This window comes from Struthio camelus, chromosome 1, assembly GCF_040807025.1.
Source record: "Struthio camelus isolate bStrCam1 chromosome 1, bStrCam1.hap1, whole genome shotgun sequence".
NCBI lineage: Eukaryota > Metazoa > Chordata > Aves > Struthioniformes > Struthionidae > Struthio > Struthio camelus.
Window position 1 is genome coordinate 17,519,277 of NC_090942.1, and position 26,754 is coordinate 17,546,030.

The window sequence follows — 26,754 nt, forward strand, 5'->3', positions numbered from 1 at the left end:
GCTCATTGCAGACAGCCTTCCAAAGAGCGACTGTCAAATGAGCGAAAACAAGAGGTTTTCCTACACATTAGCCAAAGAGGTTGATATTTTTGCAAACTGTAATATTTGCAGCAGAAAAAACCTAAGAAACTAACCCTGGAAATAGCCCAGCTGAACATGTTACAAGCGTTTTAATGAAAGGCAGCGGCAGCGCTGGGAAAGAACGTGCTTTGGGGTCGCTGCTCTTTCACGAGCGGGTTTGATTTAAACTCCCAGCTGTGCCGAGGTCAGGCCAGGCCGCCGAAGCCCCCGCTGCCGCCCGCGGTCCCTGCACGGGCCCGGGGGCAGCGGCGGAGGCGCGAGCCGGTGGTGCTGGTGGCGGGGCTGGTGCTCCCGGCAGGGCTGCCGGGGACCTGCCGGCGAGGCAAGGCACCTGCTTACTTTAAGCACAATCCTTTTTTCCTCTCCCCCCTCCCTGCTTTTTTTTCTTCCCCCACCTAAGCAGCCTTTCAGGACTAGATTTAGAGGGACTCTAGGATTTTTGCACCGGTTTTACCAGCGCTGTGTGCCGCGTGGTTGATAACGCTGCGGCAGGGAGAAGGGTGCTGGGGTTCTTACCGCCCGCGCTCGCTGCTGAGTGCATGCGGTCGGCGGTTCAGCTCCCTTCGACCTGGCCTGTGTCTCGTGATCGCCCTTTTAGAGGCAGGATGTTAAGCAGAGAAAAAGAGGAAAAAGAAGCAAAAAAAAAGAGACTGCCTTCACGAAGCACTGGTTGAGAGGGCTAATTCTGGTCTCAGTTCAAATAAAGCTAAAATGCTCAGAATGTGTGATATTTTTATTCAAAGGAGCAGATATCCTATTTCTGGTCATCTCTGAGAGCTAGTGGAGGACAGAGCAGGCTCCTGGTCCCACCAGAGGAACTGCAAAGCCAGGGAGACAACAGCCCAGCACAGAGTCCCAGAAAAGAGTCTTGAGTGTACCCCAAAATAATCCTTTTTTAAGTATTTGGAAGGTAATAAGGAGTTAACGTGATCTCTTTACAATACATCAGACTAATCCAATTTTCTTCTTTGATAAGGTGCCTAGCAGGGTAGATAAAGGAGCAGTAACAGATGGGACGTGTATTCAGTACGTCCTTTGGCACCGTCCAACGCTACGTTCTCATAAACAAAACACGGCTAGCGCATCTGACATTAATTGGCATGAAGTAGGTGCAAAATTCATTGAAAAAGCTCTCTCAGCAAGGAGAGAGGTTTTACAAGATCTCTTGTGGGTTTATTTTTATATGATATTTCCATTCAATGTTTGAATGATGAAATAAAAGGTAGCTGGTAAAAGCTGCAGGTGTGACCAAAGCGCACCAGGCATCCCGAAGGACACAGCTAAAATTCAGTATGAGTTTGAGAAACTGGAGAGCAAATCTGAAATCAACTGGCTGAAATGGACAAGGAAACAGGTGCAGATTTCTGCTTTTAGGGAGGAAAAGTGACCTGCATGAAGGCAAAGTGGAGCGCAGTGGCATGGTGGACGCGCTGCTGAAGAGGCTGCGGTGCCAGTGTGGCTCCCACATGGGACCTGACTGTGCAGGGAGATACCAGTGCAGAAAGTAATGTTTTAACTGGGCAACTGGGGAGGGTTTTTCTTCTTTTTTCTTTTTTTTTTGGCTGCTGGTAGGCCCATATTTTGCATTTTGCAGGAAGCTCTGGTCTCTTTTTGAGCTCTCACCGCCTCCAAAAACAGATGCCTTAGACGTGGGGTTGGAGAAAGGCAGGAAGGCATATTAGAAGTACAAAATAGTTTCTGTGCAAGGACCAGTTGCAGAGATTTGAGCTTTGCAGGTGGAAAGAGAAAACTGAAGAGGTCCAGGGTGAGGCCTGTCTTCCTCTTTGGCCTAAATGGCCTGGGAAAAGTGACTGTGAAATGATGGTTCACTGCATCCCTCAATGCAGCCAGCAAGGACACTCAGCTGATGGCAGTGGCGGGTGCCAGCTAAAAAACTGAACCGAAGAAAGAACCTTTTCTTGCTATTTGGAACCAAGTCAAGCAACTCACTGCATACCAGAAGTTCACATGGGTTCAAAAAGCAATGGGACAAATTAGTGGAGGAAAAAAGTCCATCATGGACAATTAGAGATAAACACAACACGTCTTGCTAGGGAGATCCTGAGCTGAGGCTCACTGGAGGCCAGGGGGGAGGCTCATGGTACAACGTGTCTGTGCTAATCCTCTTTTCCTAAACGTTTGCTGCTAACCATTATTGGAGGCAGGATCATGGACTGCTCTGTCCCACAACAACCCCACCTATGTGGGAATCTGGGTCGTATTTATGCTTTTCTGCAGTAAAGTGGACTTTGTTTAAATGAGAACAAGACCCAAGTACTGAACTTGTACAATAAACTGAAAATAAGGTTTCCCTTTGGGCAAATGTTTGGGTTCGTTTAGTGATGAGTTTTGGCAGTGTATTTTTGCAAACTGAAGAGCCCTTTCTTTGATTTTTTTTCCTCTACATCATTTTAATAACCAGGCTCTCTCTCCCTGACCTCACGCACTGCCATTATTTCCTGACGTTTAGAAGAATTTATGGAGAAGCTGGCCAGATATTGAGAAAGTGCTGGCGGACACTTGCAGGTCACTGCTGTGCCTCGTAAGACACGTGAAGGAGAAAGACTTGCACAGCATCCTAATAAATACAGAATGATCAAGACTATGGTCTTGTGTTAGTTGGCTTAAGGATCAGAAAAGTCCCTTCTCATTGCAGACCTCCGTGGTCATTTGCTCCTTTGCACTGGTCATGCTCAGAGTCAGCCATACTGTGGTATATTTGAAAGTAGATGTCCTCCATGGGAAAAGGCTGCAAAGTTTGGCTTGAATGGATGTCAACTCCAAAGCATTTCATCAAAATCCTCCATTAACAAGGAATATACTTTCTCATTCATGCAGGATAGTTTCTTCACATTGCAGCTAAAAAAATCACTCTTTGGTGACCAAACCCCCATGCCTTTTCTCTAGCCTTACGTGGCTGTTTGAGTCACCCGCATGGGTGCTGGGACTGATGGCCCTAGTGATCAGCCAAGCGAGGACAAGAAGAGCCAGAGTTTTGTAACAGTATTTGGATATCACATGACATAGGGTCTGGTGGGTTCTCCAGCACTGGAAGAAGCTTAAGTATCTTGGAGGTCCCAGGAACATGCTCTTGGTGCTAAGGAGCTGCAGCCCTTCTTGCCACTGCCTCGCTACTGGGAGTTGGGATCCTCATGGCTATTGAGCTGCGTGTTCCTCTGCCACCAGACTGCTGTGCAGCATAGGCAGGGATGATGGGGCAAAGCTAGTGCTGGTGCTGCTAACAGTCCTGCCTCTGTGGCATCCTGCCCATGGCAGGCATATGCCTTCCTATACCCTCTTCTTCTGCTCGGTTTCTAAAGCATAAATTTGAATGAATGTCTAAGACACCACAACTCGTATGCTTTTCAAAATAGCTCAGATCACTGCTATTAAATTTCAAATTTCCAAAGCTTTTTTTTTTTTTGAAAGATGTTAATGAAGCTAAAATCCCCCCCTTTCCTTTCCCCCCAAACCTACCCCCTCCTTCCCAACTGACTTGGCCGCATGGTAAAATTAAAGCATCTGCAGAACAGGAAAACAAGGCCTTTTCCAGACCTGAGGCTCTTTGGCTACTGTCTGAACCACAGCATTTTTCAATGGTGCAGGAAGCACAGGACACAGGCCCTGCTCTATATGGCCTGAGGCAAGCTCAAGCAGAGAAGCCAGAGGACTGCGACGGCCGATGAGGAGCTGGGTAGACACGTGCTGGCAGGTCTGAAGTGCACAAGCTGGGCTCGTGGCCTCACCAGCTTCAGTTCCTTCCCAAGCTTGTTTTCGAAACCCAGGGCTTTTTCTAGCACTCTGTGAGGAGGGAGGGGCGACTTTATTCCACAGACAATTTCCCGCAGGTGAGAAATGCTGTGGGTTTGGACAAAAACGCCATGCAGAGTTTCAACAGCAGTCAGCAACCAGTTTGTGTCTTCATCCACGTTGCTGTAGTTGGCCAAAGGGCATCACCCAAAGTCTCGCCAGCTCCATCGAGGTGGCCAGCCTTGCTGCAAGGGTGACGAGCCAGAGCGGTTTCACCGCTACTGAGCTGAGGGGGCCAGCAGGGCAGGCGAGCTCCCAGCGCAGCACCTGCGATGGGCTTTGTCACGCCATCAAAACGCCCTCCACAACTGCCTAAGAGCTCAGTAGTCTCCCAGCCAGCGGTCACGCACTCTCTGTGCAACAGGCAGGTGGTTGGAGGAAGTGTGCGTTTGTCCATGTGTGTCCGTGGCCATGGCCATGGGCGTGTGTGTGTGTGTGTGTGTGTGTGTGTGTGTGTGTGTGTGTGTGTGTGTGTGTGTGTTTGTGTGTGTGTGTGTGTGTGTGTGTGCGTGTGTGTACAAGTGTGTGTACAAGTGTCTTATCCACTTCCTTTTTTTGTGATCTAGCACATCGCCCCTGCTGGCAGTGTCCTGAACCCTGGGAAAGGTGCTCTGGGCCCTCCGCAATCTCAGTACTAGCACTCCGCTGGAAATAAACTGCCAGAGCAGGGATACAAATTCAAAAATCTTAATTTATTGTAAATTCTCCTTTCATCTGTGCTGCAATTCCAGTGTTCTGCACATTAATAAATATACATTTGTTAAAAAAAAAAAAAAAACCTCCAGTGTCTAATCTGCCATAAAGCTTTTAAAAAGTCATAAAAATAGGTTTTAATTTTTTTGTCATTAATACAACTGACCCTCATTTACTGCAACAATTCTGATCAAAATAGAACTACCTACATCTCACTGGGACAAAATATACATACACAGATGTGAAAGCAACTCCCATGGGTTATACACAATGCCTGAGCACACAGCCAAGTGTCAGACACTTAAACATTCAAAACTTTTTTCAACCAGAAAATTTCACACAGTATGTTGCATAATTTTTAAAGGAACACTATCCTTCCTCCTCCCGCTCCTTCCAAAGGCCTCCGAAGTACATTTAAAAATGCACAGGAATATAACAAAGCCAAGGTTACTGTACACTTTATTTCATTTTTTTTTGGCTAAATTCCTGCATTTTATTGAGCCTAATTTTCTGTTTGTTCCCTTTCACATACACATTCATACAAAGAAAAGCTAATGTTTTTTCCAAAATGGATGGTATGAGGAATGCCTAGCCCAGGAAACCCTTAGCTGCAGAAAGCCAGATAACCGCTGTACCATGGGCACGAACAGTGCCCTGAGGGCTCGCTTTGAGCCATATATTCACACCGAAGGGAACCGCTAGCAGAAGCTCTGCCCCACACATTCACTGTGGAGACAAATGTTTTTCACATCTGTTTTTCTTTTTCTTGTAAACGCTGCAGAAAGGTGAAGTTGGTAGGAATGACAGGCTTAATTTTCCTATGCTTGTGAAGCCAGCATATTTGGTGGGAACCATGAGACTGCAACCCTTTTATGTGCTTCTGAAACACCAGGATGGGCAGAGCTTTGCCAAAGAGCTGGGACTTGAAACCCCAGCATCTCAAAGATTTCAGCTTTGATTAACGATATGCTGACTCCAGTAGGAAAGAACTTAAAAGTAAACCGGTGAAAAAGTAACACTGAGCCTCACACAGAGCTTGTCCATCGGGCGGGGGGCTCTTCTTGGGACACACCACTGGCCGGTTTGCTGCTTAGCCAGATCAGCAAAGTCAGAGAAACCTACTATACAATTACACCGCTTGTTCTGTTGTTTTTGGTAAGGGAAAAATTGATTTGACTTCATCCATATAAGGATTGTGTTGAAATCTTACACTATATGACTTATTTTTAGTTCTGAAGTTCTGTTTCTGAACATTTCAGTGCACTTGAGAGAAAAGGCCAAAACACCATGAAATGAAGAAACAAAATAAAATATTTTTCGTTGGTTTGAGAAGAGGTTACGAAAAAACATACTGTGGCCTTAAAGTGTTTCCAAATCTGGCAACAAAACTTTTAAATTATATTCATGGATTTAGATGTAACCTTTACTGTATTACTTTGAAAACTGCATTGCATCTTAAGGTGGTTTCCATGCAAACTTCAGTTACTTTATCAAATGCCAAATTCAAGTAAAATTGTGCAATGTTCATATAAAAAATATCAAAAGCTCTTTTAATCGTTTTCCTATTATCAAGTTAAGAAGATCAGTATAAATGTAAAATATACAAAGGAACTTTTTCTTTAGCATCACCATACAAAATATATAAAAGTATCTACACTTTTTATATATATATAAAGGACTTTTTTTTAAGACGACGTGTCCATAAAGGGGTGGATAGAGATGCTGGCATAGAAACTAAAGGACACTTGTTGGGATGTTTCTCCCTGGAGTCCAGCAAAGTGAATGGTTCACACTGTAGTGGGACAAGACTTCACAAGAGACAAGAGACATCCCCTGGTGCTTGTCTTAAGGCTGACGAATTGACTTAACGTAGGTCCACTGTGATAATGTGTTTTTCCATGTTTCTCCCTAGCAGATAAGCAACCCCTGCAGCATTGTTCTTGTCTGCACCGCAAACTGCTATTTGTCCCTCACAGTGCAGCCCTGTCACCATTTCCACACTTTTTGGCACAGGTGTGCATCCCGCTGAGTGCATCACGGAGTAGCTTTATCCCATGCGCATCCGGGCATGGTGTCTCCGTTGCCAGCAGTCAGGAGTCTGCCATAACATGAATTCACGCAGGAATCAATCCCACCCTCGTCCTCCTCACTACGCAGCAACTCCTACGAAATCCGAGGTACCCGGCAAGTGACACCACAGCAAGTAGTCCAGAACGCAATAGCGATCACAGTTTCCTGATGGTTCAAATTGAAGTTTCATTACTGCCTCTGTTCATGAGAAGAAGTAATCATGCAGGCTCAGGGTTAAACAGGCACAGGCAAACAACTCCGTCCAAAACTACCTAATGCTTTTTAGTAAGGTCTCATGCGCTGTGAAGTTAGCATGCCTTGCTAATCAAATGCTTGCAAGGGAGATACTGCCCTTGTGGGCAAGATCAGCTGGGAAAAGTACTCACAGGTAACACAAAGGAGATGCACGCTTTAGAGGAAAGTCTACGGTGTGTTTGTAACTGGCTAGCACTTAGGTGAAGATGTGAGGCTCACACACAAGTCGTACAAGCTGTTAGAAACCTGGGATTTCAGACAGACTCATGCATTCTGCTGTTGAACAGCAAAGTTTGGCTATACATGAAAGGTGCAGAGAATAAAGCAATTATTTAGTACAGCAAGGTGGCTAGTTCTTCTCTAGTAATGAATATATTACCTGGTAGCAGCAAGTAGCTATTCCTTGTTAAAGACATCTATGTTTTCTCGCTAACCAGGAAATATTCCAACAGCCAATTTCCAGCAACCTAAAGATGGACTTTTACAGGGAGCTGGGAATGGCCTGTGCACCCATGGACAACAGGGGTGCCTAAAACATGGTGGGACAATGTCAGAGTTAAGATTCAGGTGAGAAATTTTCTGTTGGGTTGGAGAAAGAATGAGACCATTATTTGTGTTAATCAAGGGAAGGCTATATGCATAAAATATTAAGGCAGATTTTATATAAAGACTTTTGAGGTTGTTGTTGTCCTCATTTGGCATGTGAGAATCATTAAGAGTAATGAGGTTTCTGAGAATATCCTTTGCCTGAAAGCTTGCTCAGCTTTTTGTTAACGTTTAAATTAGTTTATAATGGCAAATATGCATACCGATCACCATGCTGCAGGTGGGAATCATACACCTGGCAATTTTAGGGTCAAGAGCTTGACATGGTGCTTTTCTCAGTGGCTTTTGCATCTCCTGCCCCGGCAACGTTTTTCTTCTGCCCAGCTGAACGCCTACCCCATGCTCCCCCTGGCCAGCTCCTTTGCCCCACACTACACCCAGCTTCTTCAGAGGATCCTGTAAGTTCTCCCAGCTAGGAAAAATCAGAGACTGGACGAGTATCAAGATGCGCTGCTATATGTTTGCCCTGTTCTTCTCCTCCTTCTCGGGCAACTGCCATTGGCCATGCTATAACTACTGGTACCCCATTGGTGATGGGACCCGAACAGCCCTAAATACTCTCCTTGCTGCAAAAGGTGAGAAAGAGACCTAGGGAAAAACAAATGTTCCCAGGGTCCAAAGAGGTGAAGGTCAATGGGTTGGGAGCTAAGAGCAAGGACCAGAGAGGGACCTGGAGCAGGGCTCCTCAAGTGCCGGCGGGCACTGCCACGAGGTCCTGGGTGCCTGGCAGCAGGAGAGGGCGGAAAAAGCTCGATGCGGGTGGCCAAGATGGGCAGGGGAAGGTGATGGCAAATTCCTTGACTTGGTGGGGCCTTGGGTAGGCAGGGAATGGGTGCAAATGGGAGTGGAGAAATGCAGCCAGGACCTTAGCAGGGAGGGCTAGAGAGGGTGGTCAGGGTCGCTGTGGGAGCTGCTCCTCAAGCTGCCCCCTTAGCTCGAGGCCAGATCGCTGTTACTGGTGTCACCAGGCCAAGCCCTGCAGGTACCACGCAAAGGGAACAGGGCAGAGCCCCGGCTGCGTTGTTGCTGGAGGGGGTCTTGGCCATGCATGCGGACAGAAATGCTGGGAATTTATGTCAAACACAAAAGAGCACGTGTTGCGCTTATCCATGGCATACCAATAGCGCTTGGCTCGCTAATTCAGAGCATGCCAGGCTGACCAGTGACGGGTGCGTATCAAGGCACTGTGCGTGTGATACTTGATTTTGGCCTTCTAATCTGTGCAATACTGGAAACACTGTATGGAAAAGCAATCAGTACAGTCACTGGTGAAGGACGCTAATCCAGTCACCAAGTGAAATCCTTGCACATGTGGGAGTCTGGGGCTGGAAAGCAGAGGGAGAAGCCAGAACTATGGGAGGTCTGTCAGGGTATTCCTATGCGGCACTTACTCTGAGTCTGAGGTCTCAGCGTGTCCTGTTCCCACGTGGACGTTCATGGCCATGCCATTGAGCTGATCTCGAGACTGCTCCCTCCGAGGATTTTTTACTGTTACCCCTGAGTCCGAGGGAGAGCGGATCCCATCATTTGTCCCCAAGGAAGCAGTCCTGGAGGATATCGTTGTCTGATTGTAATCTGATAGCTTTTCCCGCAGTCGATTCTTCATATTCTTATCCATCAGTGGGGGAGGGTATGTGACTTTATTTTTCAAGATGCCTGTTACAGAAAAGGGAGGAATAATGAGAATTTTGAAATGTAACGGTAATTTCATTTATCAGACTAAATACATCCAAAAAGTGATATTTTATGTTTTTTAATCAGACTTTTAGTTAGTCACCTCATTTTAAAACAAAAAGATTGGACCTTGCCAGCCCCAGTACCTACTAGCTTCCCATGGGCTTATGTGGTGGTACAGGTAGGAGTCCATTTGGAGAGCGCTCTTCCCTGACAGAGCTACTATATACTTACTTAAAATCCTCAGCCTCCCAGTTTGGCTCTGAGTTGGCTGAGAAGCAATAAGGCTCAGGGGAACATAGCAAATTGCCTCCTATTCTGCTTTTAGCCACACATCCCTTAGCTGGACTCACTGAGATGATGCCTATGCTGCCAGGGGAGCCCAGTGCAGAGCTGGGTCTCCAGTGCGCTATATAATCCAACTCCAGTGGGTCCTGAGAGCTGAAGCATCTCTGTACATGTACAGGCTGTGATGCTAGGGAAAAACTCCCAGCGCAACCACCGTACAACTTGCAGCTGGCCTCTTTCTGCCCGCGATTCATGTATTTTTCCCCGAGTGCGATGGGCTGGCCGCGTTACCTTTCCTCTGCTCTGGCTGCTGGTTATTCTGGTGGGACAGAAGCCTGTTCTCCTTCTGTTGCCCTTCGTTCTCTTTGTCCTGAGGTGCTTCGCTGCTGTGGTTCACTTGGTTTTCCCTGTGAAGCTCTACGTTGACCTTGGTCTCCACTTTGAGTTTCTGTTTCCCACCAGGGTCTTCCCCATCGCTGGCTGTTATGCACTCTGTGGGCCAATAGGGTTTCACATGATTGAGAAGGGTATCAACTGCAATGCAAAAAAACACTAGCTCGAAAACTACTGTTTGATAGGTTTCCTCAGCTACTGCCCAGCTAGTCTGATCCCTTGCAGCTGGGGAAGAGGTGTGTGCCAAACCAGAGCAACGCTTTAGACGATCCTTGCTGTAGGAATTTGAGTGGGTGAAACTGGGTGTGAGGGCAGGGACTGCGAATGGGATGCACTGCTCTGAGGGTGCGATGCCGGCCACAAAACATGGCTGGCAGGATGGCAGGGTGAACGGCCCCTGCTCGAAGCAGGTTCGCTGGTGGCATTACTGAGCTGTGTGAGATGAACCTGCTCTCACAGTTGTCCAGGGCTGGTGATCTCACAGGCTCCCTGGGGACAGTGCTTCTGAGGGGTGACGGAGCCCGAGAGAACGGAGGCACCTCGCACCGTATTTGCGCAGAGCACCAGTGCACAGCCTGGACGCTGCTGTGCCAGCACACGGCTACCAGAAACCACTGGGGCCAAGAACAGTGGTGCCGTGTCAAGACATACCAACCTGAACCGAAGGTTCCCAAGGTGGCAGAAATATTGAAATAGTAATGCCTGTCGCAGCAAGTTGGGGGTTTGAAGGCTTGCTGGCAGAACCATCACTTTTCATTTGCCCAGAGCCCCCAACAGCTCTAGTAAAGAATGGACCTCTCGAAACCATTTAAAGCTCCGGCTGATCGCACGCAAGCCAGTGGAAATCGGGGTGGGAACAATGCCAGGTTGGCTGAAGCTTGAACTGCCTCTCACATCGAAATTACAGAAGGTAAAAAGAGGACGTGGCCACCAGGAGCCCTCAAGAGCCGAACACACTGACTAGATTAGTCTCTCAGGGAGGGAAGGTGGATTCATGTCTCCGATCTTCAGACATGTGAATTTTGCTAAGCTGACCTACCTTCAGGATAAGCTGAACTGCACCTAGAAGAGCCTGTACCCTGCTGCCCAGTGTTGATACTGGTTGACCATGAGCTCAAACCCCATAGGTCAATGGCCTCCCCTGACTCCACTAAGCCTCCATGCCTGTATTGCATATGAAGAGAGGCAGATGTTTCTTCCTCCTGCCCTCAAACTATCCTGCTCCCTCCTCCTCTTCCTCACCCTTCTCATGTGATTGTGCTGGCTGAGCAGCGCCATTTCCAAGGGCTGGGGGAACCTCTCGGCAAAGCACACTGACTGCTGCCTGCCTCAGCACGGTAAGTAGCTGTTGCAGATTTGCTTAAGCATCCTTCGTTTCTGCACTCATTCACCCTGGGAACAAGCCCTTGGTAGCAAGGAAGACCCTCTAAGCTGGAGAGAACAAGGATCTCTTCGCAATAGCTAGGTATGGCAGCAGGGATGCAAAGCTGCCGTTGTTGTATGCTAGTCTGGTAAATTTGTTCCATCACCTCTAAAGTTATTTTACAGAAGGGAATAAATCCAGTGCTCTCCCCTTGCAGCAGGAGTACCTTTGGGAGTGCTGTGGAGAGGACCACGTTCATTATTTTTGGAAGTGGTTGTGTTCCACTTTTTCTCTGGCTCAATCCCGTCTTCCTCGCTGTCCGATGAATGGGAGGAGGCATAAGAGCTGCTGTGTTCATCGAGTGACAGTTCGCTGTCGGAGTCTGAATCATGCTCTGCAAATGCGGAAAGGGGAAATACTGAGATGAGAGTGTGGAAAGGAGTCAGACAAATCTATTTGATGAGTGCATAAAGAAAAGGAAAAGGCAGGCCTCTGGTTCAGGACGTGTCAGATGTGAGCACTTACGCCTGTAAGGGTACATAAGATTAGCTCACAAGGACTGTAGCATCCACCTAAGTGATTTTGGGAAGCGTAGCTGCGCTGCTTAGCTAATAGACAGGACCTTTAATCTACCTGGGGCTCCAGAGCAGAAAAGAAACTTTATTTTTCACAACTGAATACGCAGAACAGTAACTCCACAGGATCTCAATCAACACAACACACATGCAAACCAACGTTCCTACAGATAACAAAAAACTGTAAATGCACTCTTAAAAACAAGGCAATTACAAGGCAACAAAATTTAACATCAAGACCCCAAATGAAAGGAAATCAGCCAAGAGACACTTCTCATTTTCTTGTACAAAATACATAGCAGTAAAAGAAGATATTGCCTCAAGGTTTCAAACATTAAAAGATCTCCAATTAAAAATCAAGAGAAACAGCATAATTTGTGAGAAAGAACACAGACGCCAGAAACTGTCAACAGCTGTGACAGCTGTCAAATTAAAACTGAACTATCACAAGAAACACATACTTCATATTTTCCCTCTGGAATTCCCTAGCAAGGCAACCTCTGTGCATCTTGTTATGCCAAAAGCGTTATTTAAATTGAGAACGAGGCACAGCAAGACAGAGTAGCTATTCCTACTATACAGAAGCCTTTGAAAAAAAGTGCTGAGAAGGAAAAGGTGCACAAGTGGGTCAGGGCATTAAAAAAAAAATTCTTACCATTGGATTTTGATGGATTCCTATGAAAAATGGAGGAATCTGCTTCAGTCTGACCAGCCCTTGCTTGACTTGAGGATCCACTGAGTTTATGAGCAGCCTCATCCCTTAGGAAATAAAAGCAAGGACTTTTTTGGTCAGTTTACTAGTCTTAACAAGGCAGACATACAGACGGGATTCATCTGGTCAAATGCATACAGCTACAGTGTGAGCTAGCCAACCTGTGCTTACTTCATTGTCAGTGTAGTCACTTTTACAGCAAGACACAGCTTATCCTCTTGCAGCTGTCTACTTTTGATCCCACGAAACAGCCTAAAGTTAGTGATATGTAATTCCACCCCTTGAGACGCGGCTGAATGTAACATTTTAACAGGCAAGCAGCGTGGCCCAAATGGCTAACATAATAGTTACGTTAACCACTGCGCTGTTTGAATAGCGCAGTGATGCAGGGATGCAAAGCTGTCATAGTTGCATGCACCAAAGATGCATGCAAAAGAAAACGCACCACAGAAAATGCCAGTGACACAAAACAGAACTGTTAAGACATTAAACAAGTAGCATTTGAACCCAAACATTTGTTTTGCAATTTTTCCCCCCCCCCGACAGGGGCAATGAAAAGGGAAAGGCAAGCACCTGAAAGCCATGCACCTGCCACCTGATTACCTGAGAATATAAGCAAGGTAGCTATTGTGGCTCTTGGCTGACCTGACGGTGCTTTCTAGGGAGACAGTGGATTCTCCAAGAGTCGTGCGATACATATTTGGCTCCTCTATATATGTGTTGTTACAGTTCAGAGATCGCTGAGGGAGAAAATGACCAATAGTGAATGGTAAGAGGCACTGTTTTAAGCAATATGACATGCAGTTGGATTTCTGATCTGCCCAGACAAAGCCCTCTCCGTTCGGCAGGGTAGTTTGATTTGGACAGACAGCAGATATCCCATTGGATAAAACCTACATCCCAGGACTGCAGGGTAAAGTATGATGAACAGTCATTCTTTGGTATGTTTAAGAATAGGAAACTTGCTATATAATAACTTAAAACAAATCTTTATATCAGCCCTAGCTAGGGGATGTCTGAGACCCTATATGTAAAAAAATGATATTTAGGGATGGGGTTTTTTGTAAGCTTATGCACTTAAGTAGTTATGGACATATCCATGCATGCAATATTCTACACATATACACACACGCACACACTTTTCTCTATTAAAAAACAGATTTAGACCATGTCTGCTTTGTTAATGGGCAAGGGCCTAGTCTCTGCCCTGCCAGTAAAAGGCAATGGATGGCAAAGCTCAAGTCTGTATGGCTGAACTCTCTTTCCTCCCAAAAAGGGTGGCTTTATCCATGCTGCCTATTTGTGAACAGTCCTTGGCCCTTGCCGTTCCTTCCCTTCCCCCAGTCATGCCTTTACACAGACAGGGAGACTGCTAGTTGGCACAGCTAAAACCAGGTACCAGGGCGGACACTAACAGTTAAATACTATGGATGACTGTGGGCCAGGATTCAAGTCTATGATTTGGTCCTCTTTAGTTTACCAGTGTAAATGTAGTCACATGGACAGCAATATATCTAGAGGGGTAACCAGCTATTTCTGCCTACAAGTTTCAAACTGCCCATTATATATGTCAACATGAGTATAAAGTAATCAGAAAATTGCAAGTAACTCTGGAGTTTAGAGCACCGCACATGCATTTCTTTGCAATTTGCAAGAACAAAAAACAACGACTAAAAGTCCACATTACTCACAAATGTATTTAAAGTCTTGAATGAACCAAGTGGTTTTTGATGCTGAGGGAAAAATGATTTCTTCTTCTCAAAAGTTTTAATTAAGACAGTAATCAAAACTTTTGAGAGAGACCATTAGTACCTTTGTACAAGTCACTGTAATCAATCAGAAAATTCATTTAATTATGGACAAGCCACCTATAAATGTATTTCAGATAACTTTCTTCTAATGCAAGATTATGTCTTTTCCCCATTTTTTTTCTTACAGTTAATAATGTAGCTCTTGTTGCAGTAGAATCATCTGGAAGAGGTTTCTTTCCAGTTAAAGTATTCTTCAAGTGCTTCCTGACTTCTTTGTTAAATACACAGTGGAAGAAGAAAATGAACAGCCCCTGGATCATTTTAGAGAGAGAAAGAATAAATCTAAATTATTCACTACTGCCAAACTGGGAAGACAAACAAATCTTAGAGAACAGCCTTTCTGAAACAACCTCTGAATTCCCGTCCACAGTCCACGATATCAACAGCAATTGCGACCACAATAGCAATAACTATTTTCTGCCTCTGACTGAACTGGCACTGATTCATCTCCCAGCACTTCTTCGTAATTTATTTCCAAGTTTTAAATGCGCACAAAGGGCCTTGGAAAATATATACAATGCTGCCTCCTTCCAGGATTTAAATAGCAGAGCTCAGAGTAGATGTCGGCCTCCCTAGTAGTTGGGGAAGGAACGTTCTTCTCAAAATACGCAAAGGGGACTTCAGTGCCCCCCTGGAAGATATTTCAGGGAGTTTCAGGGTTGTAATTGTATTAGAGTTGATACACTGATGTTTAAACAAAATCACAAGGAGCACATCAAAAAAATCTCAACCTTTAGTGAAAACCTCTAGAAATGAGGAACTTCTGTGGTAGGTATTCCTAATATTATTGCTGAGTGAAGTCTGGAAAGCTTTGTGAGACATGATCAGTGGGGAGACTTTAGGGGGAGAGAGGTCCCAGCTTTTGCCCCATATGTTCCTCGATCCAGCAAAATCTCCTGGTGGGAACACTGAAATCCACCCAGCTGGGCAGTTACTGGCCCGTCAGGAACAAACATTCGTAGTTTTCTTGGTGGGGTGTGTGTGTGGGATGCACGTATATGCATTCAGATGTATTTGCTCTGAGGGAATTCATGCAGCTGCCAAATTGTTATCAATTTTGGCTGCCGATATAGCATACAGAAGCCAGTCACTTATGAAGTTGCAGCTGTACCACCATCACAAGATGCCTGCATTTCATGACTTCAGCCAAAGCAATTGACTTTTAGAGTAACTTTAAACTTCAGGCTCACTTTCCAAACATTTAATCAAATGCAATCTTAGCTGGCATTAACTCTCTAGGATTATTCATTAGAAAATTCACATAAATGTCTCTTTAAAAATACAAGTTCAAAGAAGGCAATGACGTGAACCGCCACATACCACCGTGCCTCCCTGGATAAGTTTGGAGAATTCCAGCTGCTGACTTTCCTCCCTCTCGTCACGTTTATGTTTAATTTAACTTTATTCTAGGCTTGTGGAAGCCTGGATTTACGGACTGAGTGGATGCATTTATTTCACAGCAGACCAGCTGCAGCAGCAAAATACCCTTGCTCCAGGTTGGCCTATTTGATGTGCTTTCAAGTCATGCTGAGGAACCATCTCTGGAGGAAAGCAAGAGGACTTCTTTTTCTCTTTTGCTGCAATTTGTGCTTGCTCTGCTGTGACTGACAGGAGTGTCCTGCTAGTAGCTATTATTTTAATGCTACAGGCACCTGCCGTGATGGTTGCTGCCATTCTTGGTCACATTTAAATAGTGACCAACATCAAGCTTCACAATTACTTCCTTGCCAGGTCTCCTACAAGTAGCTATATTCTGCATCATTAATTAGCAAGCCTACAGGCTAGGATAGTCAATCCAGCAAGATTTCCTAGAGCAAACACTTCTATTTGAAAATCATGTTTGACTCATTTCCTTAAACAGTTAATTAATTTGTGAAACCCCTGAACTCTCCACTCTGGGTGAAATGAAACACAGTCTCTTATTTGTGGTAGCAACAAAACAACTGTTAACACTCAGCCTGCAGAAGACAGTAGCAAAGACTCTGCCTCCGGAAAGGTAGAGGTATAATTGCCTACTGTTATTTATCTGTCACAGGTCGTAGCGTTCAAGCATCTATCTTGGAATGACTAAAACGAGAGAGAGCCATTTACTCAGGGTTATGAGGAAAATTCTTGTTTTGGTGAAAAGAACCCCCTCTTTGAGAAAAGAGAGTGAAAATCGCACTTAACATCTCTGCTCTTCTTACGTTAGCCCTGTTCTAGCAGGCAGGAGGTTTGGGCTCAGGGCTGCATTCGCTGAGGGCTGCCTTTGACAAGAAGCAGGCATCTTGGCCGTCTGCGTGTGGCAGATCTGCAGTGGTCGGGGGAAAATGCTGTCTAACTTACCTGTAGGCAGCTGAAAATGGCAAAGAGATAGTGAAATGTCATGACATCACTGTTCACCGCCATCAGCCCCAGCAGCCACGTGGCACTGATGAGCAGCAACAGGACGAAGGCCGTTTGCAGCACAGACCTGTAAAGCAAATACAGTCATTTGCATCATGACAGCGGAATAATAAAATAGCACGGCTTCCCAGCACTGGAGGTGACAAGTAAAGTTTTGAGTTCCCTTTCCTCCTCAAATGTACACAAACTGCACAGCACACAGACCCAGCTGGGAGAGTGCCTAGTGATTAGGCTACCGGGAGGGCTCCTAGGGAAAATTAAGGCAGTGTTTGGCTGGGGGAGTGCCTAACGCCTAGGCACTTTTTCTTCGGGAAAATTAAGAAGGTTCACTTGCCCCCAGTTCCCATCTCTCCCATTACACTACTCAGTGCCTTAAAACATTCAGGTTAAAAAAAGGTAACTTCTTTTCAAGTCTGTTTCTAAGATTTTTTCAATCAAACGAGCCTGGTAGCCAAGCTCTGCTCTTCAGTCTTGTTGACTCTGAGCAAAAGATCTGGGGAGTAAACGGTCAAGTTTGTCTCGTTGCTGTTTGTCAAGTTCCCTTTCACATTCTTTCGCAATGTTGCAGCCCAGGGTCTTGGATGGAGAGTACTCAGGGGAATGCCTGCTTGCTTAAAAACGTTATTTCCACAGACACTTTAAAAAGATGGCCACAGAGCGGTTCTACTGGCAAAAGGTTATTTCTGCAAAATGTAGATTACGAGTAAAATAGCTGCCTCTACGTTGCAATTATACTCCATTTGTTTAGGGAGGTTTAAAAAAGAAACTCAAAAAAGTAACCCAACAGCCAGAGTTGAATAAATAGCTAAAAGAAACCTTTTGACATCTCATATAGCTACCTATTTGAAAAAAAAGAAAGGCTGTCTTGCCACTAGCTAATCACACTTTAGTTCACAGGTAAATTATAAGCTTTGGGCAAAATACAAGCTAATGAGAACAGGCTGCCATAATAGCTAGGAAATGCGGCAGGTTGCAGCTTGTGGGGCTTTCTGCTCATCCCATGGGGAGGAGAACGGGGGATGGTGGCTGGTCTTCAGCACGGCAAACACAGAAAGTCTGCCAAAACAAATCCTGTAATTTCTGCATTCGTTAGAGGAGACCTTTCTGAGCCAAGGGCTACCACGAAGAGAGCCTCTCCCAGAATTTCATCTGCCTTGAAATTCCCATGGGCTGAGCACCTATTTTGTAGTAGGGAATATGTTGAAAGATCTGGAAGGACAGTAATGGTCACCCAGAATAACCAGTCTAATTCTTTCTTCTCTTCTCCTGTCTTGTCCGCAGTACCAAGCACCCTGCTGGACATTTATCCAAGAGCACCCCAGGAATAGATGATGGTAAAATGACTCCAATTTCCTCTACCAATGCAGACTGGCTCCTTCTCCAAATGCCTTATTTGCTCCCCACCCTGACGGTTGCCTTAAGGCAACCTGTCCCTTTATTATTCCTGGCCAGAACTTCTACAGGTTTTTGAATTCTGGCTCCAAACTTACATGACTCCGTTTTTCTCAAATGAACGTTGCCTTCGTCTGCATGATGCTTTCATTGCTAGTATGAAGATGACAGTGTTTATCTGAAAGAGAAATTGAAATAACAGCATAGTTTTTTTTTCTGTAAATTTGTTAGAACTCAGTTTTTATTGACAATGAAATTCTTATCCAAAAAGGGTTGCAGTGCCAAGAATATTTGTCTTTCAATTTACATGTCTCTTCCAGTTCCAAAATTCATCTCGTTTCAAGCCAATAGTAGTCAAGAACGTCCTAGGACTCCATCCCACTGAAACCCAGTAAGACTGCCCTACGACAAGGGGCTTGAGTGAAATACAAGAACTCAAGAATGGCTGTCCACAACCAAAGCAGATTCTACTTAGCCCAGCATCTTATTTTCCCTGGAATAGAGGAAATAATATAGAGGAATATAATATAAGAATAGAGCAAGCCTATAGCAATAATTCCTCAGGATGCTCCTCCAGCCTCCAGTGATTTCCAGAGCTGTGATATATTGGGTGTGTTTGTACTTAGTCATCCATGGTGAATATTTATGCTGTGAACTGGTCCTGTCACTTTTTGAAGCTTTTTACCACCATCAGTGTCCTGCTTCAGGGAATTCCAGAACTGGACTCCATGCTGAATGACAAGGTAGTTCCTCCTTTTTGCTTTGAACCTGTCACCTCCTTCCACTACTTGCATTGGAAAAGACACTGAACAGTTAGGTGCACAGTCTTCTCCACACCACTCACACTATTACAGGCTTCTACCTTATCTCCCCCTCCACTGCTTTCTCTTCTCTAGGCTAAAGGCTCCTAGTCCCCTTAGCTGCTCCTTCAGTGGAGGCTGTCCTGTATCTCTGGCAACTCTTGTGACACCTCTCTACACCTTCTCCAAGTCTGCTTCATGCTTTTTGAGATGGGGGGACCAGAACTACACTTGGCATTCAAGATATGGTCACTCCATAGATATGTATCTTCCAGTCTTCTATTATTAAGGAAAGTTTTAAGTCAGAAGTTAAACACCAGCCAATTTAGAATTCCTGACATTAGAATTATTTAATATTCCTTCAGAATTTCTGGATAAATAAAGTCTGGCCCTAGTCACATGTTATGGCTCATTTTGTTGATGTAAAGAATGCAGTTTCCTCAGATTGTGACTACTGATTGACAAAACAAAAAAGAAAGGTGATAGTAAGGCAGAGGCAGCTCAGGATGCCAACTCCACCATACTTACAACTACAACAATTGCGATGGGCCCAGCAAAACTCCAGATAAGGGTGTCATGAACAGACAACCAGCAGAAATCAGGGTTTCCGTAGCCTTGTGGGTCCAGACCAACAGCAAGTCCTGAGTCACAAAACGGAGAAAAAGGACATTAGAAAGGTGAGACCTTCTATATAGTTAGGCACAGTAATAATGTTTAGAAATCACTGTTTGACAAACAAAAATGATAACGGTAAAATGACATCAATAGCACAGTCTAGAAAGTAAAAATCAAGGCAAATAGTGAAATAAAATTTTGGTAGATCAAAATCTTTACTTTAGTCATTCCATATTAAATGACACTATGAATTTGCCTACAACATTTGGCTACATAAAACTATAATAAATCCACGTCCCAAGTTAATTGTGCTTCAACACAATTTTATAGTAGGTTCATAACAGCGCGGTCAAACCTTTAGGGTGAGTGACATGCTGAGGAATTTCAATAAGTTTATGCAGCAGAATGACATGAATCATAGCTGAAGAGATGTCTGCACTACAAAAAAAAGGTCATTCTTAACTCCAGTGAGCTTACTGTCATTAAAATAACAACCGAGACAAAGGAACCTGGGAACTAATGCAAGTTAACTGCCTGAGTTCAAGCCCAGCTGAAAGCCTGAGATTCATTGTAAGCTGCTAACCCAGGAAAGTGCCTACCTCACCTTGCTTTCACTACCGTTTTAAATGAAGTGTGCTAATGTCCCCAAGGCTACTGAGTTAAGAACATACCTTTTATTGTTTTAGTTTTTGAAGCTTGGACATTTCCATGGGAACCTCTGAGGTGAACCTCTGCCTGGAATGCTGATTTTGTGACCTAAACCTTGTCCATATGGAAATGGACTGGGATTGCGGCCTTGGATCTGCAAAATACTGCAGAGTTCTTCCTTCCTGAAGACCCAGAACATGATCCGACAAGGCCTATGGCCAATGACATACAGTAAATGGCTGCAGCACGTTGTTTAGGTGTTGGAAGGCACCTATGGCAATAAGCGCATGTCCTGACTCAAAGAGGCATCCAAGGAGGCAGCAGTGCTGTTCTCCTCCATGATAAGTCATGTGTACTAATAAACACCTGTTTGAATTGAAGCCTGCAGAGTTTGATGAAAAGACACTGAAAAAAGGAGAGGTAGCTGCATTTCACCCTGGCCCTATAAAGTCTGGAATACAGCCAGTATTCACATCTGGTACAGGCCTACACGCTATGAAAATTAAACTGGCTCTTTGGCAAAGCAGTGGATATTGGATCTGTTTTCTCTGATGTGTGGAATGAGATAGGATTGCTCGCTCTCTCTGTGCTCCTATTGGCCTTTTCATCACCACCTTTAGCAGTTACCATCCAGAAGGAATTAGCCATAAATGATTAAGGGACCATAAAGTATTTTACACAGATGTAACTCTATAGACACAGTCTGTTTCCCAGGACTTGATCTCCCTATTAGTGGAACTTAAACTACAGTTTGACCAAACATCTGGCTCTAAGATTAACTGGCAGACAGCAACATTTTTTCACTCTCAAAATCCTACCCTAAAATTCTCCATTAAACAAATAGGGCAAATTGCAGTCTTCAGGTATGTGGCTTAAATTTTACTGCAGACAATAATATGTGAAATGGCATTTTACCCAAAGGTAGAATTGAGCCAGAGCAATTTAATACAAAGAATCATGCTGGCACATCAGTTAACTGCTGCAGTCTCGTTGTCCCAGGCAGCATGAGTTGAGGACTGCCATGTAACATGCTCAGCGCACTGATGTTCCCAGGAACGGGTTGATTTGACAGCCAAGCCAAGTGGCCTGCGGTGAGGGACCAGCATCCACCCAAGGAGCGTGCCAAACACGTTTCACCCCTCCGAGCTCCTGCAGGCTCTGAAGGCGTGCAGGACTCGGGGCTGCTCCCCCAGGCTCACCACACCTCTGACTCATCACCTCGCTCATTGTTCGCAGCAAATCTGCAGATTCAGAAAACGCCATTGTCTGGGGGCTATTGATTTTAGAAGAAAGAGTGGGCTAAGTAAGAACCTGTTTTAACAGGAGCATTGCTGTCTCCATGGCAAAGCAATCCCTGCGTACATATAGCAAGTAGGTAGTGTGTTTTCACAAAGACGCTCCGAACGGGAGGGGTCCCACTGGGTGCCAAATCCAGCCTTTTGCTCCTGAGGCAAGGAAGTAATAAAATACCCTTCCTAGATGGATCTGATCCATCTTAAAATGAACCAGCTTAAAGCAAATTTAAAATTTCCCACTATCACTCCCCAAGGAGAATACCCCAGACCCTCACTCTTTGGATGGGTATAAGCCCTCTCCCAACTTCCAGCCTACATTTCATCATAGCAATTTGCTTTTGTATTGTGTGATTAAATGTGCTTCTTCCCTCTTGGACAGTTCCCTACAAAAACATTTTGTTAAGGCTTTTTTCCTCCCTAAAGCTCAAGGTTTCCTTTAGCAAGCAGTCTGGTCCCATCCCCCTTAGGATCACTATGCCTCAGGCTGAAATGAATGTGGTTTTGAGTATGGAAAATAACAAAAAAAGAAATACAATGGGGTAAATCCACTGCTGCTGTAGCTTCACTTCTTCAGGATAGCTATGACAGAGATGAATTGGGCTGGATATTTACCCTTTAAATTAGAAAAATATCCTTTGGATGTCCAAGACTAAAATCCCTTCCCATAGCTAGACTTTCCTACTATTCAGAAACATATACAATGCGTCTGTCATAAAGAAATTTAAAAGAAGCTGTATTTAAGATGCATATTATAAGGTTGGAACCTTCTTACTCTTTTGACATTAAAGTTTAAAATTTATAAAAGAAGCCTACTTAAAATACATATGGTAACAAAGTGATCCAGAGGCAAGAAATCCCATACTCTGCTATTTTACTTAGGATGAAATAATTTTCTCTTCAGAGGATTGCTAAAATTGGGAGGGCAAACTAATGGCTTATTTCACTTCATCCTTCATTCAGCAAAACCTGTAAACTCAGTAGTTTCATAGCTTAAATGACAGCAGACAACCTGGAACCCTAATTCATACTATATGCATAGTTGTAATAGTGGAAAATAGTTCCATATTACACAGAACAGTATCTACGAAGAAAAATGGAAAAACGGTGCAGCTTCTAACATTTAAATTGCATAACATTGCTATTGAGAAAGTCTCAATCCTTTTAAAATTCAGGAGAGGAACACTTTAAACATGAAATAGAAAATCTTTCTGACAAAATTATTCTGAAGAGTTACGAAAGCTCTGAAATACAAATTGTTTATTGTTTACTGCTATTTAATGACAACATGCCATTTCTAACAGAAATGGAGCTATCAATTATTTGAGGGTACTTAAATGTTCTTGAATATATTGCAGTAGTCTTGTGTGTACTGATAAAAGCTACACAGGTTTGAAATATTCTAGCAGTTTAAAGACAATTCGTATTTAAAATATCAGGAACATGTCCAGAGTGGTAGAGCCTTCAAGGATGTACCTGCCCCTATATCCTGAATAAACTGATAATAGAAGGAATTATTTATGTGCAAGATGATATGGGAAAAGTTAACAGCTCTCCAGAAAGGATATCTGTACTATCCTTATGCTATGCTTGTGTATTATACTTTTTTAAGTCACACATTTGAAAACCTCCATGTATATGTAAAAGTCTAACTTGTTCTGTAATATTTTTCCTAGTGTACCTGAGCGATAGCTATTTGATTTGAGAGACAGCTAAAGTTCTGTCATTACTGACAGTATTTTGTTATCTGTAAAAATAAAAGTAACTGTGTAAAATTTAACTCTCTGACTATGATTTGAGTTCCCATATGGCAACAGATCTATCCTGAAATAGTTGAACTAAAAAACCCCACGCCAACTGTTCTGTGAAGCGCACTTCCCAAGGAGCTGTCTGCCTGAATTAACGCGGCACCATGTGCTTAAGGTAGCCCGTGAAATGTCTGACTGCAAAAATAGGCACGGTGAAAGCGGAGATAGGTGTGCTCCTGTGGATCACACTGGAAGAGTTTAAAAGATTACTGCCTCCAGCTTTTCATTATTTTTCTTAGACTGGAAGTTATTGCCGTTGTATCTGTAATGAAGTAAGAGGCTGCTCAAATATTCCCAGTCTGCTTTCTCGCCAAGATAAACAGACTGCTGAAATCCCCTCCAGGGACCAGTTCCTGCTGCTGGAGGGTGGGCAGCGGGAACGTCCAGCGGAGGGCAGGAACGCCCAGCGGGTAACGGCGCTTCCGAAGCCGCTGCAGCCAGCTCCCCACCAGCCCGTGCGTCTACGCCCTGCAGCTACCAGCACGGGGAGGAAAATTTCTGCACGCCGCAAGGCAAAATCATTACCATAAAAATGTTATTCCCAAGCAACGTTAACAAATCCTGTTTGAATCAGCATTCAGTTATGTTTATGAATTGTAAAACCCTCAGTATCGCTTTTACTGGGACAATGGATATTTGATGCACGGATCTGCCAAACTCAGGCTGACTTCTGGCATTCATTATTTGGTGTTGCCCTTATTCAGGAAAGCACTTCAGTGACAGCAGCGCTTGAATGCACACACAGCTGTCTTGGACAGGGTAACTTTCCTGAAACTGGCCAGGGAAGATGGCAGGGAAAGCAAACAAAGCTGTTTTGGGGTTGGTGAGTGGTCTCTGTTGACTTTTGGTACCTGTTATAATGGCGGGAATGCCCCAGCCAACGACGTAGTAGAACCGCATGTGCCCAAAGTTGATGTTCCTCACTTCGGTCAGCATCCGGTAGATGTGGAGCTGCTCCACGAACATCCACGCAAAGGTGCTCATGTAGAAATAATGCAGGAGGATGGCAATCACTGTACATACGAACTGCGGAAGGGAAAGGGCACTGAAATTAGAGTTGCTGTGCTGAATCACACAACTTGGTGAGTCACCGGCTCCCCAGAGCAGCTGAAGGAAAGTTATAATAGACTTGGCAGAAAGAATACATTGCCATTAATTTACATTTCCGATAGCTTTCAGAGTTTCAGAAAAGCTGTTCACGCTGTGAAAACTAATTTTTTCATTATTTGGCCTGTGCTGAGCCCAGTTGGGTTTTACACTATCAGTCCAACGTGCTTTTAGTCACTGCCCTGCAAGTTCTGTGGTTAAATCCTCCAAGTATGTTTGCTGGAGAGGTGATTTCAGTTATTCTGACCTGCGCCTCCTCCTCCCGGGCGTAGGACTGGCGGGATGGGCAGAATCGGTGTCCCCGTAGGGCAGAGCTCAGAGCTGTGGCAGTTTTTCCTGGCATACAGAAGTGCAGCAGAAAGCTGAGCTACTCCTGTGGAGGCTGCAGACCTTCTGCTCCATCTTGCGCACTGGCCCGCACCCGTGCGCCGGTAGGCCTGTGAACTCAGCAACGGTGAGTTTAACTGCTCCGTGAGGACTGCCTGAGGCAAACCCACCTTCCTGTGCAGCCAACAGACTGCTCCTGAGCTGCCGCCTTCATCCCTGCACTGACTGACTCAGTGTCTCCCATTACCAAATTACGGGTTGTCCTGTGGGGTTTCCTGCTACTTCACTTCCACCGAGAAAGCCATCTGCTCAAGGAAGGCTCCAATTTGGTACAGTTTTGTTTTGTTTTATGTAACACTGTTTTGTGCTCAATATTAATAAATAAAAGTACAAGTAAACTCCCCTTGTGTTTGGCAGAGAGGGAGGTGAGCTGTGAGATGGGTCTTCGGCCTCCAGTTTAGGACCAGAAAGTCCTCCTTCCTGCCCTGACAAACTTCACTTTGGGGACAGAAATCTGTGTAGCGCCAGTCCAGGAAGAGTGAACTTGCTGCACATGAGCAATAGGTGATCCATAGACTTAAAGAAATCCAACCTTCCCTCAAGGTATTTTCTTGTCAGTTAAATGAAAGATATGTCTCACAAACAGGGAAAATTTCACGTGAAATCATGATCTAGCATAAGATCAGCAGACCATTTTGTGCCTACGTGACTGTATCATAAAGATCTTTGACGTTCAGTCTAGACTTCAGGTGCAGTAACAATTTGGGGCAAAGCAGCTGAGAGTTCAGCTCCTGGAGACCAGGCAAGGCTTATGCAACAAGATGGTAACTCATGAGCCTCATGAGTGCTAATGCAAATGGTATGAAAAGGAGACAGTGAAGCTCCATTAACAGGAATAGAAACAGGCTATGGATAAGATTGTTTGGCCATGCTACAATTTTGTTCAAAACTGGAAAAAAAATAACAAGAAAGGTTTTTTTTTCATTTAGAAAGCGTTCCATCTGCAGCTCCTTTTCTGGGATTCTTTAAGAAGATTCGAGGTTCAAAAGCATGGATGCTTGCACAGGCAAAGGTGATGAGTGCCTCCTCTGCCCTTGTGCCTCGGCCCTTCACTGATTAACCCTGCAAACCCTTGGATAGCTATATCTCAACAAGTTACTGGGGACACCTGGCCATTATCACTGGACTAAAATGATACAGCCTGAAGTAGACTGCTGCCCACTTCCCAGATAAATCCAAAAAGTGGAACCAACATTTCCCCTAATACCAAAATCAGAATATTTGACTATGAAGTGGGAGAGCGGGTTCTACGCCTTACCCAGCCTGTGCGGGGAGGATTAACTTCCCTTCACCTCTAGTGCAGAAAAATGCCCTAACTGCCAGGCTGTAGGGTATGCTGGGTCCAGAAACATTTAACCTTCCTCTTGAAGCTAAGCTACTTTGCAATGAGCACAGATGAGGCATGAGGAGACCCGGAAAGCTGGCATGGCTGGCTTGACGCTGGCCAGGTAGTTTACATCTTCAGCTATGAACAAGAAGAGCTACACCTTCAAGTTCCAGACCTGGTTTTGGTTTTTATCCAATAGCAGCAGCATGAGAATAGGTGGGCCATCAACTGTGTCAGCCTGAGGCCAGTGAAAATGAAGGACCCTCTGAAACCAAAGAGATTGTGCTGTTAATGTGACTCAGTAAAACACCTACAGTGAGTTAAAAACTGGTAGCTCAAGGCATCTCTGTGACCAAATGGATATTTTGAACCCTGTGATCTTCACAGAGCTGCATATCTGTAATATGTGCTAACCAACATTTGCTCCCAGCTTAACTACCTGATGGGTGAAAATAGGAAGGACCACCAGCATCCAGCAGCTACATTAAGACCTAAAAACTAACCTTCTTCCTTCAGAAGCAAATTAAAGGACTCTGCTTAGAATCTGCTGCTAAGTTTGAATTAAGATCACTTTGTGTAAGCATTTAGTTTTTGTTTCAAAATATTTGACATTGTGTTTTTGAACCTTTGTTCCTGTGTAGCACTGTCCAAGCTTTCAGATT

At 44.6% G+C, this 26,754-nt stretch overlaps 1 protein-coding gene across 1 annotated transcript in view; it reads right to left on the bottom strand.

The window, feature by feature from the left end:
- Positions 1-4,562: 4,562 nt before the first annotated feature.
- The window catches only part of CELSR1 (cadherin EGF LAG seven-pass G-type receptor 1), a 178,099-nt gene continuing 155,907 nt past the window's right edge, over positions 4,563-26,754 (bottom strand). Inside the window, exons 25-35 of the mRNA XM_068930868.1 lie at positions 24,123-24,297; positions 19,437-19,549; positions 18,207-18,286; positions 16,657-16,783; positions 14,457-14,582; positions 13,124-13,260; positions 12,464-12,567; positions 11,460-11,627; positions 9,769-10,011; positions 8,907-9,171; positions 4,563-6,852 (exon numbers count right to left, since the gene is read on the bottom strand). Of these exons, the coding sequence (XP_068786969.1) occupies positions 6,828-6,852; positions 8,907-9,171; positions 9,769-10,011; positions 11,460-11,627; positions 12,464-12,567; positions 13,124-13,260; positions 14,457-14,582; positions 16,657-16,783; positions 18,207-18,286; positions 19,437-19,549; positions 24,123-24,297 (1,563 nt within the window). The 3' untranslated portion in view covers positions 4,563-6,827. The remainder of the gene's footprint in view (positions 6,853-8,906; positions 9,172-9,768; positions 10,012-11,459; positions 11,628-12,463; positions 12,568-13,123; positions 13,261-14,456; positions 14,583-16,656; positions 16,784-18,206; positions 18,287-19,436; positions 19,550-24,122; positions 24,298-26,754) is intronic.